The 20,332-nt window shown below is 40.8% G+C and overlaps 4 protein-coding genes across 5 annotated transcripts in view; 2 read left to right on the top strand and 2 right to left on the bottom strand.

Annotated features, from left to right (window-relative positions):
• The window catches only part of LOC135331865 (multifunctional protein CAD-like), a 54,296-nt gene extending 47,826 nt beyond the window's left edge, over window positions 1–6,470 (top strand). For both annotated transcript variants that reach the window (XM_064527135.1, XM_064527136.1), the window contains 8 exons: window positions 14–88; window positions 153–294; window positions 879–949; window positions 1,355–1,480; window positions 1,633–1,788; window positions 4,522–4,623; window positions 5,904–5,998; window positions 6,248–6,470. In XM_064527135.1, the coding sequence (XP_064383205.1) occupies window positions 14–88; window positions 153–294; window positions 879–949; window positions 1,355–1,480; window positions 1,633–1,788; window positions 4,522–4,623; window positions 5,904–5,998; window positions 6,248–6,350 (870 nt within the window). In that variant the 3' untranslated portion in view covers window positions 6,351–6,470. The remainder of the gene's footprint in view (window positions 1–13; window positions 89–152; window positions 295–878; window positions 950–1,354; window positions 1,481–1,632; window positions 1,789–4,521; window positions 4,624–5,903; window positions 5,999–6,247) is intronic.
• Window positions 6,471–6,554: 84 nt separating this feature from the next.
• Window positions 6,555–7,295, bottom strand: LOC135332027 (uncharacterized). Its single transcript, XM_064527333.1, has one exon. It carries the CDS (start codon window positions 7,293–7,295, stop codon window positions 6,555–6,557), a length of 741 nt encoding a protein of 246 aa, XP_064383403.1.
• A 452-nt stretch (window positions 7,296–7,747) lies between these two features.
• LOC135331883 (trifunctional enzyme subunit alpha, mitochondrial-like) lies at window positions 7,748–14,564 on the bottom strand. Its single transcript, XM_064527164.1, has 19 exons — window positions 14,351–14,564; window positions 14,223–14,270; window positions 14,071–14,141; window positions 13,913–13,954; window positions 13,670–13,792; window positions 13,368–13,475; window positions 13,043–13,162; window positions 12,732–12,904; window positions 11,847–12,030; window positions 11,641–11,760; window positions 11,482–11,577; window positions 11,303–11,388; window positions 11,122–11,209; window positions 10,286–10,456; window positions 10,128–10,215; window positions 9,885–10,006; window positions 9,185–9,380; window positions 8,227–8,341; window positions 7,748–8,160 (listed from the first exon to the last, which is right to left on the bottom strand). The coding sequence occupies exons 1-19, from the start codon at window positions 14,397–14,399 to the stop codon at window positions 7,866–7,868; spliced, it is 2,295 nt and encodes a 764-aa protein (XP_064383234.1). The 5' UTR covers window positions 14,400–14,564; the 3' UTR covers window positions 7,748–7,865.
• Window positions 14,565–14,587: 23 nt separating this feature from the next.
• On the top strand, window positions 14,588–20,328 carry LOC135331948 (cytochrome c oxidase subunit 5B, mitochondrial-like). The gene is made up of 4 exons (XM_064527255.1): window positions 14,588–14,757; window positions 14,811–14,890; window positions 14,943–15,042; window positions 20,061–20,328. Exons 1-4 carry the CDS (start codon window positions 14,667–14,669, stop codon window positions 20,177–20,179), a joined length of 390 nt encoding a protein of 129 aa, XP_064383325.1. The 5' UTR covers window positions 14,588–14,666; the 3' UTR covers window positions 20,180–20,328.
• Window positions 20,329–20,332: the final 4 nt, after the last annotated feature.

Below are 20,332 nucleotides of genomic sequence, written 5' to 3'. Positions count from 1 at the left end.
GTTAATACATTAGCTCCACAAACTCTTCAATGTGGCTCACCAAATGAAATTCATGGTCAAAAAATCTGGATCCTGTGATCTCCTAAAGGTAAATGAATAGTTAATTATACATTTTGTTAAAGTATGTGAAACCAAAACAATTTCACTCAAAGGGTCGAGTGATGGCCACCATGTTCTATGAGGTGAGTACTCGGACATCCTCCTCGTTCCAGGCAGCCATGCAGCGACTGGGTGGGAGTGTAATCTCCATGAGCTCAAGCAACTCCTCTGTCATGAAAGGAGAATCTCTGGAAGGTATGTTTTTGGTATCAGACAGTAGTGTGTTAGTGTGCATGGTGGTTGTTGTGCTGACCATGTAATATCATAATAATGCCTCAGTGTGCACATGCGCAAGCGAGGTTGTGTGTGTGTGTGGTGTGTCTGTGTGTCTGTCTAGGCTGCTACAGGTGCTCACTGATCAATGGAGTGCAAGTAAGAGCTTCTATTGGCTTCTAGTAACATTTTCTTGGATAGATTTGCAAAATTAAAGCTTCATTCTCGAGTTACATGTATGGCTAGTTTTGTTTACTTTGAAGGCCATTGCAGTCTCTTCAAAATCGTACGCAGCAAAATCTGTTGATACTAACTTTGCTATTCTATCTAGTGTAGTTAGCTCTCCGCTAGAACGCTAGCTATTGGTAGCTACAAAGAATGCTGAACTTGCAGCTGCCATTAATTATGGACTTTAAACTGTGGGAATCCTTTTTAGCGATCATTTCCCACTCTTTTGCACCTTTCCCATATAGTATAGATGTTGCATGCAAAGAATGTTCAGGTGTCCCCCCCCCCGAAGCATCAGCACCTGTGGTGCTTTCATCATGAAATGTATTTTTCTGCAGACTCCATCCTCACCATGCAAGCCTACTCTGACGTGGTTGTCCTTCGACATCCAGAGCCAGGAGCAGCCAAGGTATGTCTGCATTCGCTGCAGCTAAGATATTAAAAGCAATGTGTTGGTAAATGTGCAGTACTACACCCACTATGCAGGGTTTCATACAGATTTCTCACCCCAGTTAAAATCCCCCCCCTATAAATCTGACAAATTAATCATGTCATTTCTTCTTATAAATAGAAAACTAGACTAGTTTGAAGCACACCAAAAAACCCAAATTGCACTTCAGATAACCATTCCTCAAAAAATATTCCAGAGGAGGACCCCCAGACCACCCTTACTTAAACGTTTCCCCTCCTAGCTAAAAATCCTGTATGATACCCTACTATGCATTAATTGTATATAAATCACTCAGGTTTTGAATTTCAGTACTGTATTGAAGACCAACCCGGTCTGTTTTCTAAGTTTAGTACCCCCATGCAGCGTGCTAGTGCAGTAGCCACTAAGCCAGTGATCAACGCTGGAGATGGTACCCGAGAACACCCGAGTCAGGCACTGCTCGACGTTTTCACCATACGAGAGGAGATTGGTACTGTCAATGGCATTACTGTAAGTTATATTAAGCATACATAGCTTGCAATATTCAATATTAATAGGGAGATCCTCTCTACTCTAAGTCTGGACTTGTTCTAACCTCTCTACACATTTTTAGTGGAGAATATGCATGGTGAGATTGTATCTGATCCACTTTCATGTTATAGGTGACCATGGTTGGAGATCTGAAGCACGGTCGAACGGTCCACTCACTTGCTCGTCTCCTAACCCTTTACCGAGTAAAGTTGTGCTATGTGTCCCCCCCTTCTCTCAAGATGCCTGAAGATGTGACCAAGTTTGTGGATAAAAAAGGGATTCGCCAGGTGAATACATTATGTATACAGAGGAGGTATAAATAGTCACGTGACCAATCGTAGGATAATGATAACAAGTGTGTATTTTGATAAGGCTAGTTGATTGTTTAACTTTATACCAGTAGCGGTTATTTTTTTACAACTCCTTAGAATTTGAGATATTGTCAATTCCTTGTATGCATTCTGGTACTATAAGCTATTATTTACTAGGAGAATGTACAACATTGTGGAGTGAGCATGCGGAATTGTGTATCTGGGTTATAGATCTATGATTCTGACAGAATCAATGCTTGCCAATTAACTCAAAAGAATTGGGCGCACAGCCTAACAGGAGGAGCAAGGTTCCAAGGGTGCTTGTGATAACCTGACTTGGTGAATCCAAGTACAAGAATGCAGAACAATAAATAAATTATTATTGATGAAACCAACTTCTAGCCAGTCAGCTGCTAAAAGTGTGCCTGTGACCTTCTGAGTTCCCATCTGAGCTGCTTTGCAAGCGTCTCTGTGTCCCATCTGAGTTGATGTATAATAAAACGTATGGCTCCTGGACCCAGTGCAGTATACAAGCAGTGAACAACGTGTTGATGAAAAACAACCTTCTAGTAAGTCAGATGCTGTGAGCTGTTCCAGATGGCCTATTTTACCTCGATCACGAGTGTTCATCTGAGCTGCTCTGACCTGCTTCAAGCGTGCCTATGTCGTCAAGAGCTCTGTGTCCCAATCTCCTCAAGAGCTCTTTGCTTGGCTGGTTATTGTGCGCATTCGCAATAATCACGTAGAAGTTGGTAAAGGATCATGAGTCTCAAAACTAAATTATCGTCCGGCAGGCATACAGATTTTCAACGTTGAAGACTAGGTAGGGAGGGGCTCGCGAATGCATGAGCACTAATACTTTCAGCTATGTTAAGCTCTATTTGTAGACTCTAGCTACTAACCAGCAACTTTCTAAATGTGTACTCATGTCTCTTTACGGCGCTTGCTTGTCACCAGCTTATTGGAATGTATGTTCACTCTATTTTTGTCTTTTCTTGTCTCCACTTAATAAGGGATTGGCAATTACATAGACCATGCATGTCATACCTCCTCTGATGTGTACATCACCGGAGGAGACTGGAACCACTTGACCTTAGCTAATTAAGGTCACTAATTTGATATCTCCAAACTTCTCTTGCAGACTGCTTCAAGCCATGTCTGTAAATATAAAACTCTGTAAATATAAAACGTTTATTTTGCAGGGGGGAGGGGGGTCAAATTTTATTTTTGCCTATTTTGCTCAGAAGCAGAGATACAAACAAAAGTTACTAGCCTCGATATCATATGAGCGGCTTGTTCTCGAGGTCAACGCACAGCTGGCTTTGAGACTTGTATCTCTGCTTCTGGCAAAAATAAAATTTAACTCCCCCTTCAAAATAGTGCTTTAAACTTACAGACACTAAAAACTAGGCTAGAAGTAATCTGCAATAGAATTTTGGTAATTAGTGACCTTAATTAGCTAAACTAGATCAGTTGATTCCAGCCTCTTCTGGTACATCAGGGGCGTAGCCAGGGGGGTGCTCGAGCACCCCCAACCAGCCTGAGTTAAGTATACAATCACAGAGAAATGTATCTGATTACCCAGCTGAGCACCCCTTCTCTTCCAGATCTTGCTGCAGTTAGGCTGTTAGCTAGATAGTATAGGCAAGGGAAACGATTCAGTCTCTAAACTGTGAGCTATTCTGGCTTAAATCGTTCTCTTTTGTGATCGTGGCCAGCTTCTCTATGCAAATAAACGTTCAGCTACACCCAACTTGGCAGATAAGTTAATTATGACGCCATTGATAAGAGGTGTGGCTTCCGGTCAACTAAATTTCGGCGCTTCGCGCCCTCTTTCATCTGTGATAGCACCCTTTTTTCCAAAATCCTGGCTACGCCCCTGTACATCACTATGCATTACTAGCAAAGTTATAGGAGAAATTAATTTGTATGAAGTTTGCAGCATTTTACTTCTCGAGTTCGTTTTTATTACAGCACCAACCATTGTTAGATTTTGTACAAAAAACAAAGTGGTACCAAGGGCGTATGAAGAGAAGAGAGCATGCAACTACTATCTATCAGAAAACAAATTAATGGGCGGGGTCTTATATCTAAAAATAGTAAAGAATGCATTGCACGTGCACCGTTTTTGTGCGTGCACGGTGAAGATATACGGAAACTTACAGAGAAAGTAGCTATTCTAGCTAAGCTAGCTAAGCTAACATACTGCAGATGATTGTAGCTCTCTATACTAGTAGTAAATGATGCTAACAATGCTCAGTTACACTAGAAAGTGCGTAGCATAGTCGTACTAGAAGCAATAAGCCAGAAACCACAAACTTTGAGTTGTTGCCTCAAATCCTTGGTTTCTTTGACTCCTGTCTTGATGTAGCATCATAGTGTTAAACTACTACGACTCATAAACTAACAGGAGATGTTATACAAGAGAGATAAACGAGCTAATCGAAGAAAGTAGATAAAAAGTGCCGACTCAGCAGCTTGGATGGGTTTGCATAGAAAACATAAGCTCACGTGAATCTTAATTAATCGTGACAAACTTCCTCTAGTGGGCGGTTGGCTAAATATAGCATATCCTGCTGACTCATCAGTTTTTTGACGACTACACAGTATACATTGCGAGTTGCATGCCCTCTTCTCTTCATACGCCCTTGGTGGTACTATAAGTTTAATTTAAAAATTTACCCAGAGCTAATAATTATCCTGACTCAGGAACATTTCCCCAGTCTGGAGGCTGCCCTTCCCCATACCGATGTGCTCTACATGACCAGGATTCAGAGAGAGAGGTTCCCCTCAATGGAGGAATATGACAAGGTGTGCATCATGTGCTTGTTTGTACCGTATAGGTAATTTTCGTGGGGTAAAATTAATTTTTTACCTCACAAAAATTACCCGCTATACGGTAGTCATTGTACTCAAAGCTACATGTATCCCAACTCATGCCTCAATTGACTACAATGCATCCAGTCTAGAGAGTAGATTACCACAAAATTAATGTGAGTAGTTGTAAATATTTGGTGATGGCTAAGAAATGATACCATTGTGTAGGTGAATGAATAAGCTACAACCAGGGTAGTCTCGAATTCCAGCCGGTTCTCATTGTAAGCGTGAGAGGGAGAGAACCGTCTGGTGACTCTGGGCATACTTTTCTGTCGTCGGATGGAATGTGGGTAGAGTATATTCATTGGAGCCTTACCCACAAGAATGTAAGATAGCTTTGAGAATACGGCAGTTCTATTTAAATTGTGGGTTATTATCCACGTGGTTAACAGGATGATTACATTCCTGGCTGACAGAACGTTCTGCCCAGAGTCACCAGACGGTTCTCTCCCTCCCATGCTTACAATGAGAACCGGCTGGAATTCAAGACTAACAACCAGGGGAGGTTGGAAGGATGTTGAGATCACATGCGAAAAGAGCTATAAATGTGCTGAATCGGTACTATTTCTGTGTTTAGTCAGCAGTTTAGTTGTACGTAAGATATCAAGAGCTAGAGATGAGCTGTGTTCTAGGATCATGCACTTACACGCCAGACTCTGTTCAATCCAGAAAGAGAAGCCTCATCTCCGTAGATCTAGTACCGTATAGCGGGTAATTTTCTGGCAATGGTCACTCTGCTATACGGTATACATTAAATTTTTTTAAGATCATCCCCATCCCATTTTCACCTAAATAGATTTCCCACTAATAACAAGTTTTGGGGAAATATTTTTAAAGTAATGTTGTAGTTTAATTGTTCTCATTCACCTACAAAGAAATGTTCTTAAGATACAGTTAAGTGCAACTACTCATGCGCACACGGTTAATCTACTCTCTAGACTGGATGCACTGTTTTAGTAATGGCCTGCGGTCTTTGGTGCGCAATAATTATGTTGCTTTGTGTCTGTAGCATCCCATTTTTGGTTACTACTCAAGTTTTGGGGTATGATTTTGTAGGTATACCTTCAGGGAAACCTTACTATTTTTCTAGTAAAAGTGGTGTATTATCAGTTCCAGGCATTCATGAATAATGTCATGTAGAGTCATCCCTGTTGTTGTCTCTGATTCTGTTCAGATAACTGGTGTGTGTTACAATGTTGCAATAATTCCTGTAGGTGCGTGGTTGCTATGTGCTCACTCCCAAAGTCCTTACCAAGGCTAAAGAAAAAATGATAGTCATGCATCCCCTGCCCCGAGTGGATGAAATCAGGTCAGCTGATGCTTTCGGTTATAATTAATGGAATACCGTATGTACTACAATTTTTTCCGAGTATCAAACTTTGCGTGTGCTAAAGTCTTCGCAAAACAACTATAACAATCCTTGCCATATATCAGGAGGAGTTGAGCGCAATTGTCAAATTTCTGCTGATTTGGCTTGTTATGTAGTCTAGCTGTCATAATTAGTATATTTACCTATAGTGTCTTAACATTGTGTTGTATTGTTCCACTTCATGTACAGTGCTGAGGTGGACTCTGATCCTCGAGCTGCTTACTTCAGGCAGGTAGAATTTGGTATGTATGTAAGGATGGCACTGTTAGCTTCCGTTCTTGGCTACAAATGAGACTGAACTGATTTTCTGACTATAATAACCCCTCTAAATAATGTTGTTGATTATAATTATAGGCTGATTTTACAGTGACTATACCGATATAAATTTGTTATAATTATTATTGAAAATAAACTTTCAAAGCAAAAACATTATTATTGTAGAAAATAAATGTCTAATTAATGTTCAACAGTTGAAAGTAATTTGCATTTACATTCACTAGATAAACACTGCGTTCTTTCTTTCAACACCGTGAAAACTCTCGGTGCCTTGACAGCTCTCAAAGGTTGTGCTGGCGAGATTAGAATTTTTAAAAGCAGTAAATCCTCTGAAGGCACATTCTTTGAATGTAGCTTTTGTCAGAACACACCATTCGAATGAAACCTTAGTAAAGAGGACACGCTCAAAAACAAGACCGGTCAGGTTTTCTCCCTTTTTCCAATCTTTTCCAGTGGTCATATATTTGAATGGCTGCGTCTTCCGTTGCATTTGTATCGGTATTTGAGTGGTGAGGTACGCCTCTTTGACCAAGGTAGGGAGGTTAGTTGAAGGTTTTCTGCCGATCTGCTTCCATTGCACCAGCTGCTCCAACTCGGGTAACCTGTAGTAGCGTATTTCTTCAATGATTTCAGTGAGAAAGTATTCATTCACATCCTTGGAATTCAACGTAGTGCCTTTCATCACTGATGGACCCTGTCGGATATAGTTGAGAATGAATTTGAAGTGCTTGCTGTCTCGATCAATGAAAATCGTCCTGTTGTTTTTGTCTGGAGTGCGTTCTTGGAGAGCTTTCACCAGCTTTGGAAAAATTGAATCCGTATATTTTACAAGCGTGGCAGTTTGCGTACGAAACTTCTCTCCACCTACCTCAAGAGTAACCGGGTTTTGTTGGTCAACGATACTGTCAATGATGTCTTGTGATATTTGTAGCTGCTGTTTCTCGACTTTCAAATCGTCCATCTCATATTGAAGTCGCTGCTGATTTGTTTGTAACTCTCACATCTTTTCGGCATACAATGCATCAAGCTCACGACATTTCTGATCATGGGTATCAGTACAAAACTGAACTTTGCGAGCCATCTCTATTTCCATTCTTTTCTGTTGCTCCTCGAAGTTTCTAAGTTGCTGAGTGTAATTTGTGTCTATTTCTTTAACAGCAGACTCAAGTTGTTGCAATCCGTTTTGTAGGGTAGCAAAGTGTAAAACCGGTTTTGTAGGCACCAGTACAGGTGCTGCACTACTTCTCCCAGAGGCCATGGTACCTCTCCGTTGCTTTAATTCTTGTATAATTATAGGACTGTTAGTTCCTTCTCTTTAATAGTCTGATGTCTGATGACGGTATGCCTGGAAGTCAATAATCTCAGGAAGTGGGTGTGTAAAATAGCTAGCTTAGTAATTATTCATCACTATCACCTCATCGCCATAATAATTATTGGCATCACTTTTTCATGAAATATTCCTATAATAGCATAGCTATAGTAATACATGTGCATGTAACATGACTATATATATAATATTACAGCTATCGATCTATTTTGGATGAAACTTCTTTGTGGGGTCCTTAGCATAATCAACAAGAAGTGGAGCAGGTTCAAAGTGCTCCCCATAGGTGTCTCTAAAGTAGTTGATCTTGTCTAGCAATTTCTGAGCTCCAAAAGCATCCACAAAACGGAATGGACCGCCATGAAATGGTGGGAACCCGAGACCAAACACAGCTCCTATGTCTCCCTCAACTGCAGTGTTCAGTATGCCATCCTGGTAACACCAGATTGCTTCGTTAACAAACCGCGAGACAAGCCTGAACTGCACCTCCTCTGGATCATGACTGTGAGGGTGTATAACATTAAGGCGGAAAGAAGATATGTGAGCCACTCACGGACTACAGACTCACCTTCCATTGATAGGAAGACGATATTTTTCTATAATTTTCTGAGCCTCTGTATTGACACTCTTTCCTTTTCCCTTCTGTCCAGAGTATACATAGCACCCCTTTCCACTTTTTCGACCTGAGGTACAGCACAGAACTATAATATGAACATCAATGCTTTCTGATTAGAATTAGTGATTAGTATGGTCGCCCTCAATAGTGATCACCTTGACTTGCACGCACAACGTATGAATATAATTTAAAATAGACTCTCGTTAATCCGGTCAGTCTGGCCGAAACAGCGAGGTGGCTTCATTTAGAAAATAGCCACGTCTAAAGCGACCCTATTGCGTATAGCGGGTTATTTTCGAGGCACTACATTTCGAGGATAGAGGTTCAAATGATCACACCCCACGGTAAAGAGGTTTCAATACATTATTATTCCGGAAGTAAACCAAATTTTCGAGGCAATACAGTTTTGTGTTTCTGGGTCAATCCTCGAAAATAACCGGCTATACGACATAATGCTAATGTTGCGGCTATTTCTTAAAAATAATGAATCATTATGCTCTAGCTCATTTAATCTGCCAAACCACACCCAAAACGTCCATAATTACATTAATTTGGGGCAGCCAACTGACCAGTATACGGAATAGTGAGCGGCCACATTTCAGGGCGAGGTAAAGATCAAGCTAGCAATCTATGTAAAACGAAACGACAGGCATATCGAGGTGACTGTACTTCAGAGGGCTGGATTAGCTGTATAATCAATATTACTAAACGATTCCGATAATAATATTATGTAGAGTAAGGTTAGAACAGGGATCAAAATATTGTCAGGTGGACCTGTCTTGCATTTGAAGAAGCAGCAAGAAATTTGGATTTCAAAACGAGCTTTGCGGTACAGTATAATTATGTAGTCACAACAGCCATGTACATTTTACGGACATTCATGGTAATCAATACCAACACAGCCACAAACCTAGGAACCCATTGTTGACCATTTCCTTAAGGACTCCAATGTCAGCTCCTCCGACTCTAATCCCCAGGACTTTGTTCAGGTCCTCAGCAACATGTGTAGCAACGTCCAGGCCCACTTCATCTGCCAGTGTTGCCATGCCAACAGGGAATCCAAATGCTTTTGTATACTTGTCCAAGTTTTGTGGTCCGAGTCCCTCCTGCAGTGTAATGTACATTGTGGAAGTTGGTATCAATGTGAACAATGCGCCGATCGTCTCTGATTTAGGGAAGGGGAGCATTACAGGTTGTATTGCGAAACACGGATGGTACCGAAAGTGCACTCCGTTGCCAATCCCTTTCTCTTCTATGATAATACTCTCTGAACAGCTCAATCACTCATTAGACCCACTCAAAAATACACCTCTTACAAACACTTCTTAAGACAAATTTTGGCGGGAATCACCGTGCATACATTACCGTATAGCGGGTATATTTCGAGGGTATAAATTTTCGCGGAAATGCCTTTAGAAAGGCATTCGCAGATTTAGTTTTCGTGGAATACCGCCTTTAAATTCGCGGTTATAAACGTTCACAGTACATGCCTAATCCGCAAAAACTACGAACATTTAGAAATAATACCCGCTATATGGTAATTATGATACATGTCTGCACGCCTAGGATTAATGATGTTTCTGTTAATAAGTTATAATGAATGACGATACCTGGAGCAGTCTGATACACTCCGCTAGCATTGGGGCTAGGATTCTTGTGGTATAGAAGCCTGGTCCATCCTTGACCACAATCACAACCTTGCCTTGCTTCAGTCCAACGTCTACTGCAGCAGCTATTATAGTACAATGAAAAATATATACGCAAGGAGCAGTGAATGAGCTATGTCATGCCATGCACTAGCCGCCTTCACAAAGAGAGGAAGTGTGGGCATGGGAACGAGGCTAGCCATGTACCTGCAGTTTCTCTAGAGGTTTGTTCTGTAGTGATGATCTCCAAGAGTGGCATCTTCTCCACTGGAGAGAAGTAGTGCATCCCAACCACCTACAGTAAAAAGAAAATTGCTTATACATTTGCAATTTGCTTTTACATCTGACAGGTAAGTGTACAATACCTGTGAAGGTCTCTTGCTGGCTTCAGCAATTTTCGTTATGGGTAGTGCTGAGGTGTTTGAAGCAAAGACACAGTTATCAGACGTGACAGCCTCAACTTCTTGCAGGACCTTGTGTTTAATGGTAATATCCTCAAACACAGCCTCAATCACCATGTCCACCTTGGAGAAATCCTAACAGGATACAGAGTTCACAGTTGACATGACAATAATTATTGGCTTGAGCTTAATACGAAACTGTTACATGAGAACAGAATTTTTAATACTGCCTACTCGGTGTCAAACAATATCTAACCTACATGCATGTACATACAACTTTTTACTCGGCATTATTACATGTACAGTAGAACCTCGATTATCCGGACACCTTGGTTTCAGAGGCAGGCCGGATAATCGAATAGATAAACCACGCCTTGATCCACCCACTTTATTGATAAACAGCAGTGCCACATGGTTGTCTGCGCATGCGCAGAAGATAAGCAGGCCTGTCTCCATAGTAACAGCTGCAATGCGCATGCGCATTTCAGGAACACACCCATTTTCTGAATTATTAAATCTGATTCAAAAGAAACTTCCAAGCCGGATAATCGAGGTTCTACTACATGTAACAGTACACCTCAGTGACCTACAATGTACATGTAACCACGAGAAAACTGGAAATCTCTCACTTATAAATATACTCGGCACTATTACATGTGTAAAAGTACATGTAACTATGAGAGAACTGGAAATCTCTTACTTACATGTAAATTGTACCTACCACAGTGGCAATTATAATGTACATTGTATACATGTAGATCATTAGTTTTTTGCAATAATAATTGTTAACTAACACCTACCTTATAGTCCAGCTGTGTACTCATGTTGGACAATGTTCTGTCCCTCTCGAAGCTGGTCATAGCACGTTTCTTCACACGAGTACTCAAGCTGCAAAAATTGCCAACTTAAATCCAACTGCATTACCTCCCTTACTTATACATGTACATCATACACATAATTATGTATGGGAGTTGATCTCACCCTTTGTGAACATATTGGTATCCATTTGCCAGCCCTGGCTCAAGTGTATCCTTCATTATCACATTGTAGCCCTTCTGAAGACTGACCTAAGGTAAGGAGATAATCACAACTATATGTAATGCAGATGCAGAGATTTTTATTCTCACACCTGAGATAGTACTATACACACTTGGCCTTACTTGCACTATGCCAGCTCCCATGAGCCCTGCTCCCAGTACTGCTAGATTTTTTGGGGGGCTCGCAGGCTTTCCAAACTTGTTCTTGGTGCACTCAGTCTACGGATATGCAACCAAAAATTGAGTCACCATTACAAAAAATGGTAAGTAATAGTGACTGACCCTTCCAAAGAAAAGGGACTTCAGAGCCTTGGACTCGCTAGTCATGCCGAGCTCAGCAAAACCATCCGCTTCAGCCTCATATCCAGCCACGGGCCCTTCTTCAAGCCCCTTACGGACTACCTGCAACAATCAAGTACAAAACGTGTTCTAAGGTGCAATCAAAAACAACATGGCATTCACATTACAGACAAATACATAGACTGTACCTCCATGATTTTGAGAGGTGCAGGATAGAGTCCATTTGTCTGTTTCATAACCATCTTTTTGGCTTGCCCAAACACGTAGTTACGAACATGCTTTTGATTGGTGGTTAGGTTGTAGCGCAGCCCCTTCATGTTTGTCCACTTTTGCTCCCTGCTTGGTAGAGAGGCTGCTCCTGTGGCAAGCTTCCTGCATGTACATATTTCTATTATAGTACACGTATAAACTTGAACATTAGCGCATACTGATTATAAACGTATCTATTTTATGCGCATACTCAACTGCTAGCTTTTTCAATGGAATAAAAGTGCTAATCGATGTTTTAGAATTGGTTAGCTCATGGTACATGTAGCTAAATAGCTGGTAATAATCTACTTCTAGAAGAACTTTCTGGGTACATTTTATCTTGTGGAAATATGCTGAAAGAATGTGACTAAGATGAGGTGACCTTGAAGCCTGTCTCATTACAGTCCCTGATGAATATTAAATGAAGATTTAGAAATAATTATTCGACGAAAGCTCACTTGCTTCTTTGCTAGCTATATATAGTTATGCCTCGGTGCGCATGCGCAGGCAAGGTATACGGTAGCATGGTTGTGTGTGTGTCTGTGTGTGTGTGTGTGTGTGTAGACTGCTACAGCTGCTCATCAATAAAGTGCAAGTAAGAGTTTCTATAGGATTTTAATTCGTGGATTTGCAAAATAATGCTAGGTTTCTCGAGTTATGCCTAGTTTTGCTTACTTGGAATGCCATTGCAGCCTTTTCAGAAGAGTGCGTAGCAAAACTTGTCCATGGAGTGTTGCTACTCTACTCAGTATAGTTAGCTCTGCACTAGAAGCTATTGACATTCACAATGTAGTACAGTACCAACATCTTACATGTGCCCTCACCTTGCTTGCTGCACTGCGATTTCCTCCAAATATTCTATGGTTCTCTCTTCTGGTGATTTGATGCCTGGTCCCAGAGGATCCACCAGCTGGTCCACCAAGCCTAGTTTCTTGGCCTTTTCAGCTCTAACATTTTTACCAGTAAGTGCTATGTCCAGGGCATCAGGCAGACCAATCTGGTGAAAACAATGCCTCAGTGAATCGTACATGTACTGGTACTGATACTGTAATGACTCACGAATTAAGCTCCTAATCTCAAGGTGGCTACACAGTACACGTACATACACATTCTACATATTTTACACATTACTCACCAATCTGGGTAGCCTCTGAGTCCCTCCTGCCCCCGGCAGCAGACCTAACATCACCTCAGGCAGTCCCACTAACGTCTTAGGGTGACGGGTAGCAATGCGGTAGTGACAACCAAGAGCAACCTGCATAATTATGTACGTGCATAGAGTGTAGGTGGATATGCATCCAAGAAATGCACCAGGTGTAAGCACAGCATACTGATAGTCAATATCACCAAAACCAGAATATCAGTACGTCACCACACCAATGCCAGCACACCTGCTAATTTCACAGCAGGAGACTGGCACGTATTTTTTCTATTCAGTAATGGGCTGAAAGTAATCTTACCTCCAAACCTCCTCCAAGACAGGATCCATTGATGGCAGCCACAACAGGTTTTTTGCTGCTCTCCAGCTTTTGCATCATAGACTGCCCATTCATGGAGATAGCTCGCAACTAGAAGAAAGAATAAATGCAGCCGGGATTGAGTTAACAAAATCCTGTGTTACCTGCAGTCATAATCACACTAGCAGTTATAACTGCATAAATGCAACCAAAGGGGTATGACTGTGTGTGCAGGTCAATCTTTTATTTTTTAGGTTATGTGCAGGTACATTTAATCTCTAATTACAATGCATATGAAATCTCACTTCTTCCTTGGACTGGGCAGAGTCTAGCCACGTTATGTCAGCACCAGCTATGAAGCATCCTGGCTTAGAAGAGATGAGCACAGCTGCTTTGGCATCATTGTTGGCTAGAACTCCTTCCATAACCTGTAAACATTGTGTGTATCCTTTAGAATCGCATGCAATTCAGTACGACTACAAAAAATTGAGCACAGCCATGCTATAGCATGTGAAGTTCTAGGTACATGTACATGTACTAGAACTTACCTCAATAAGTTCTTTAGAAAACTCTTCAGAAAGTACATTCACCTGAACAATTGAACATTCAATTACGAACACAGTGTTAACAGGCAGTGTGGAAAGAAAAAATGTAGCATTGTGTATTTATGTATCATGGAGGTAAATTCATGATGTGGGGGTCTGACCTTTGAACCTGGGGTGTCGAGTCTAACCACAGCAACGCCATCTTTGATTTCACACCGAACATGGTTGTACGCTGCATTTATTTGTAATGTAGTTACTGTGCAGGACAAATCAGAGCCCAGCAAAATTGTTTACTGCACATGCAATTACATACCTTGTGACCATGCCGATGAGGCAGAGAGCAAACGTCTACCAGTATATGCTAATGAAAATGGAAACGTGTTTGAAATTATGTACTATTACAGTAATTACAGTAATTAATCATAAAATTAATGTACTGACCTCTCCAGAGGTTGGAAGCCCTTTGTCTTACAAAAAAACGACCAGCCATGGTATTATGCCTATGCCAGCAAGGATATCTGTAGATGCACGGGGATTCTCTTCAAAAGTGTGGAGTTGTCAGTGGGGCCTCTCCTGTAGGAACGTACATGTAGATTCTAGCTGTTTGCTTCAGCTAGCTAAAGGTTGTCGCTTGGCATTAATTAGAAGCCTTTGTGAGTTTTTTGCACGTGCCTTCGGCTTATATACATTTCGGGTCAAAGGCCATCCCCAAAGTCTTGTGCTGATTATTTTATATCTCAAGCAGGTAGCTTCTAAAATGGCAGCTCTAGTTCGTGGATTGAGAAGACTGGCTGTTATGCCATCACTCAGAGCAACTGTAGTTGCCTCATATTCGGCTAATCCTACTGGTAAAAAATGTGTTTCTAATTAGTGCATACCATGTTTGCTTTCTTTTCTTTAGAGGGAACCATTCCTACCGATTATGATCAAGCCACTGGCATTGAAAAAAAAGAAATTGACGCCAGAGTTGCTGGCCATGAGGTTTGTTGTTGGGTGTGAAAAAATATTTTTTTGTTTGTTTTTGTTTTTGTAGGATCCATTCTCAATGAAAGTGCACAGTATCCCTTGGGGAACCAAAATTCAGCCGACTATAGTACCTTCTATGTGTAATGAAAGGCTTGTTGGCTGTATCTGTAAGTTATATGCAAGTATGTTGCTACTCTAATAAATGAAATCATAACAGATCTAGTGTATTTTACAAATAATCGCATGTTGTCGCGTATTAGTAATTGCACGTCGTCAAGGCAGTAATTGCACGTCGTCATTAACGACGTGCAATCACTGCCTTGACGACCGCACGTTCGAATAACGGCCGCGGCTAAATGTTTTACTGAAACTGCAGCTAAAAATGTCTTTAAAACGGCATCACAAACGATTAACAATCAATAGTATGGCTACTCGTGCAATAAGGGATTAATAGCACTCATAACAAGCACTGGCAAGGTTAATAGCACTCTCGTGCAATTAGTATCATTGCTTGTTACTCGTGCCATATTGCACTCTTAGCAGCCATACTACTAATAATTATGCCCAACCTAATTTCATGCTACGCAGAAGCTACATGTATAGGTTGGATAGGTTTAATTTTGAAAACTACTTTTGGCTCTAAGTTATGCCTAATAAGTATGTAACTATTTAGCCTCGAGACCAGGCCGATTAAAATACGGCCTGGTCTCTATTGCATGGGTGATAGTGCACATGCGCGAACCGAGTTACCCAGAATCTGGGTGACTCGTTATACTTTAGTAAACCTTTGTAAAATTAAACCGTAAACTAGTTTGATTACTAGTTTCTTTCCGTATTAATTTTAACAAATACTTGTCTCCTGTGAAGCTGTGGCTTATACTCTCTATTGCGTTGTCGAGAAGACTTGCTGGCTAGCTGTGGCCCTCTATGGTGTTGTCGAGAAGGCTTGCACACTAGTCTGAAGCCAGAAGAAGCTCTCATTTGTACAGAAACCAGGTTCAAAATATCACGACCATCCAACCATCATAGAGGTAGATGAGAGCCTCTTCTGGTTTCAGACTAGTGTGCAAGCCTTCTCGACAACACCGTAGAGGGCCACAGCTAGCTAGCTAGGCTATAAAGCTTCGTATACATAGTAGATAGTATGTGGGCGTGTATGGACCACGCCTATGATTAATTACACATGCAATAGGTACCAGGCCGTATTTTAATCGGCCTGGATTCGATGCTAGTAACTATTATGCCAGCGCTTGAAATAATTGTAAACTAATTAATGCATGGTAAAGTAGCTAGGTATTAAGCAGTATACTATATAACGAACACCATTGGTGAAAAAAGTTTTTTGTCGTTACAGAGAGGTATCCGTAGTAAAGAGATTATCACTTAGACACTAGGCCTGTGCAAAATATTCCGGAATCTTTTTTACAATTTGGTGAAAATAGTTGCACATAATTTATAAAGTAGTTTAGAACACGCCATGGCAGTAAATCATTGTTAGTCCAATCCATTAACTTAGCCCATTTTTTGTGCCATAGGTGCATTATTTCACTATCGTTGTGTGTTCAGGCCTCAGAAAAAATTGACGGGGGGGGAGGGTAAGCCAGCACACGGCCATCTAGAGGGGTCTAGGGGCATGCTTCCCCAGGACTTTTTTTGTTCTTTTAGACTCTGATATTGTGGTGCATTCTTAGGAACTGAGGCGTCAGTGTTACAGATTTAGGGTTTTTAATACCTTAAAAATTAGTACTCGCAAATAATTGGCCGCCCTCTTGTTTAATGTATCCAGATCAATATTTCGCAAAAAATTATACCAGCAAAATGTACAAAACTGTAAAAACGCAAACAAATCTACCTGTGAAAACATGTCACCTTAAGGTAAGTACAAATTGCAAAACACAGTTTTGTTAAAAATGCGAGCGGCGACACTTTAATGAAGCCTAGGTACTACTATAGTATAGCAACTTAATGGTCAGCTTTGATAGCTGTGTGTATTTCTGTGGCTGGCTACTGCATTGGTAAAGCAAAGCTTTTCCCAGACAAAGCTCATCAAAACACACTGCAGCCTGAGCGACTCCTAACTTAATGAAAATCGTTTGCCCCCTTTACTTGCAATTAGAGAGCATATGGAACAGAAAAAGTTGAAATTCATCCGGTTGATTCACATTGTTGGGGCAAGCGAAGCGAGTCCCTTAGTTAGTCATGCACGTGGTCCGGGTGGTGTATGTAGTGGACCGGCATGGACCGACATACGATATTTGCTTTTGTGACTCGTGATCCTTTACCAATTTCTACGTGAGTCAATAACTTTAGCTCGATAAAGATATGAATAGTGACAAAACTAGCGATAAGGAGGATCCTCAGAAACAGCTAAAAAGAGGGAAAGGAGGCTTGCTAGACCCAGAGAAAGATACAGGGCACACAGGAGCAGCAGGAAGTGAAGGTAACTGACTCAAACGGTTCTGTAGGTGTTTGCCTAAAATAAATAAATGTTGTGTAGAAAGTGCACAAGCCAGCAGAAAGTGGCCAAATGTTCATTACACTTACAGAGACTCCAGAAGCCACACAGGCACGCTTGAAGCAATACATGCAGGCATAGGCATAAAGAGTGAATCCCGACATGCCTCTATTCGAACAATCTGCTGTTCAATCCAAGAATCCAAGATGCTGTTTATATCTGCAGTCATGCCAATAATGTCCATCTATCGATTACCACTTGGACAATATGAATACGCAGGCCATGTCATCAACCTACCACAAGATGTGGTGTCATTTGCACAATATCTTTCAGCAGACTTGGATGCGTCGCTTGCCCCATGGCGCTTGTGTCACCCTAGTAATAATTATTGTGTTATGAATAAGAGAAGATCTTTGTTTGGTTAGTGTGTCACAGGCCGTAAACAGTGTGTATGGCCTAATCCCTGATTATTCGCTGCTGTGTATGTAGTATGTATCAATAATACATGTAGGTGTCATTAATAATAGGCTGGCCTGATGAAGTGAGAAATGAAATTTGGCCCAGGCCTAATCATCACCCATACATGTATATATGCTTTATGAGCCAATTTCTCCTTCTAGCGAACCGTGGGACTGTACTAAATGCTTCTCTAGGTCTTGCAAGCTAGAGTTCGATTTTCATACATAATAATAAATTATTATGTATTCTAGTGCACAAAAAATGCATACCGTATAGGTATTACTAGAATATTTTGCGAGCATCAAACGTAATTATGCAAACTTTGCGAGCGTTAATCACTTCGCAAAACCTCAACTGGTACTGGTAATGACCTTGCCAGAACGCTAGTTATATTGCGAACTTTTCTGCTGATTTGGCTCTTTCACAAGGTTTTTCACCTGCAAAATATTCTAGTAATAATAGTATCTCAGTAATAAATTTTCTGCTGATCTAGCATAATTATGGCTGGGCACTAGGGGGTAGAAGTTAGCTCTACAAGATGAAGCATGAAAGGCTAGAGTACTACTGTTATTTTCTATTGAAAAACCTGTTCAGGGGGCAGAAAACTGGTTGTTATACAGACCAGCGAGGTTGCAGTTCTTCAGGTGTTGTCTTCTATGGTAAGTAAAGACCCTTAGCCGTTATAAACTGGAAGATTGTATTCAGGGATGGCATTCCACTGTACAAGTCAAGAGTCTGCATCAGAGAAGGTTGTTCTTTGTCAGTCTACATCAGAGATTCAGAGAAGAGTCCTTGTCTCTCATACTGGCAAATAGGAGCAATGATTATTAGAGGAGTAGTTATGCCTCAGTGCGCATGCGCAAGTGAGGTATACGGTAGTGTGTGTGTAGACTGCTACAGCTGCTCAAGGATCAATCAATGCAAGTAAGAGTTTCTATAGGCTTATAGTCTGTTTACTAATTGGATTTTAATTCGTGGATTTGCAAAATAATGCTTCATTCTCGAGTTTGCCTAGTTTTGCTTACTTGGAATTCCATTGCAGCCTTTTCAGAAGAGTGCGTAGCGAAACTTGTCCATGGATCGAGTGTTGCTACTCTACTTAGTAGTTAGCTCTGCACTAGAACGCTATAGCTATTGGTAGATGAAACAGTGAGAAGAGAGCTGCAAGGCTCTACTGATGCAGCAGCCATTAATCTTAGGCTTGAAATTTTGGCGTCGGTCGTTTTTAACAACAATCATGGTCGATCATTACCAACTCTTTGTGATTTTGGATTCTGCCTAGCATGAAATTTGCCTGTAAACGCTATTAGTAGCTTTATGTTATGTAGCTTTGGCACCTCCACCAAGGCGGTGCTTTCATTATTAACCAGCTCTTACAAAAGCAGAAAAACTTTTTTTTGACAACTGCATGCTCACTGATGAGATTGCATCACTTTTTGATGGGCGTAGTTTTGATATTACACAGCTAGAATCTACAGTCCAATCTCAGTATATACAGTATAATAATATTATTGTCATAATAATTATTATTGTCAGAACTATAGATAATAATTCAGTGTGGCCAGCTACCTGGCTAATTTAAAATTTACTACAGTATGACTGTCGCTAACGTGCAATTACTGGACTGGATGTGATACGGGATTAATTGCCGTACACTCTACAGTCACTAATAATAGCACATCATTCTAGGGATTGGAAACGGATCACGTGTTCAATGTACAGACTTAATGCTTGTGATCACACCCGGTCCAGTAATTGCACGCTGTCAATGACAATGTATTGTTTTTTCATAACAACCGCGACTGAAAATATTAATAAAACTGCAGAGAAATTCATCATCATAAACGATTAGAAATCAGTAGTATGCATGGTTACTCGTATAATAATTAAGGGATTAATAGCACTCGCACTCGGCATATTAGTAGCTTTGCCATTGCATGCTTGTTACTCGTGCTATAATCCCATATTGCACTCTTAACCACACTATTAATTAATTATGATTATTACTAATTGAAGATCAGTCCTAACTTGACTACAGTTATTGGCATATAAATAATATATAGAACAGAGAAAATTTAATAGCACTTCATTCAGAGTGGCAGCCATGCGCATTTAAATTGCAGGGATAAATAGCTTGTAGGTATATACATTTGGTGCACGATTATAGAAATTATGACTTGTATTTTCACGCAAGGGTGGCGCCTTTATTACAGTAAACACACAATGACTGATCTGCATGGCTATTATGTTACCCTGCGTTCTCTCTTTTAGGTCAGGAGGAAGCTACAAATGTGGAATGGCTGCAATTGAAGAGTGGTCCCCCTCAGCGATGCGAGTGTGGGCACTGGTTCCAGCTGATCCAAGGCAATCCCACCAAGATCCAGTATTAGCTTAAGACCACAGACTTCCTGTGTTATATAATTATTATTACGTTATGTCTTAGTGTGGTGAATATATAACACAAGTATAATTGTTTTGTTGTTAGAATCTTTGTATTTAGATATAGGCAGTAGCCCCCATCTATGCTTGTAACAATTTAGATG

Source organism: Halichondria panicea, chromosome 2 (assembly GCF_963675165.1).
Source record: "Halichondria panicea chromosome 2, odHalPani1.1, whole genome shotgun sequence".
NCBI lineage: Eukaryota > Metazoa > Porifera > Demospongiae > Suberitida > Halichondriidae > Halichondria > Halichondria panicea.
The sequence above is the reverse complement of the archived record's forward strand: the minus strand, read 5'-3'. Positions and strand labels throughout refer to the sequence as shown.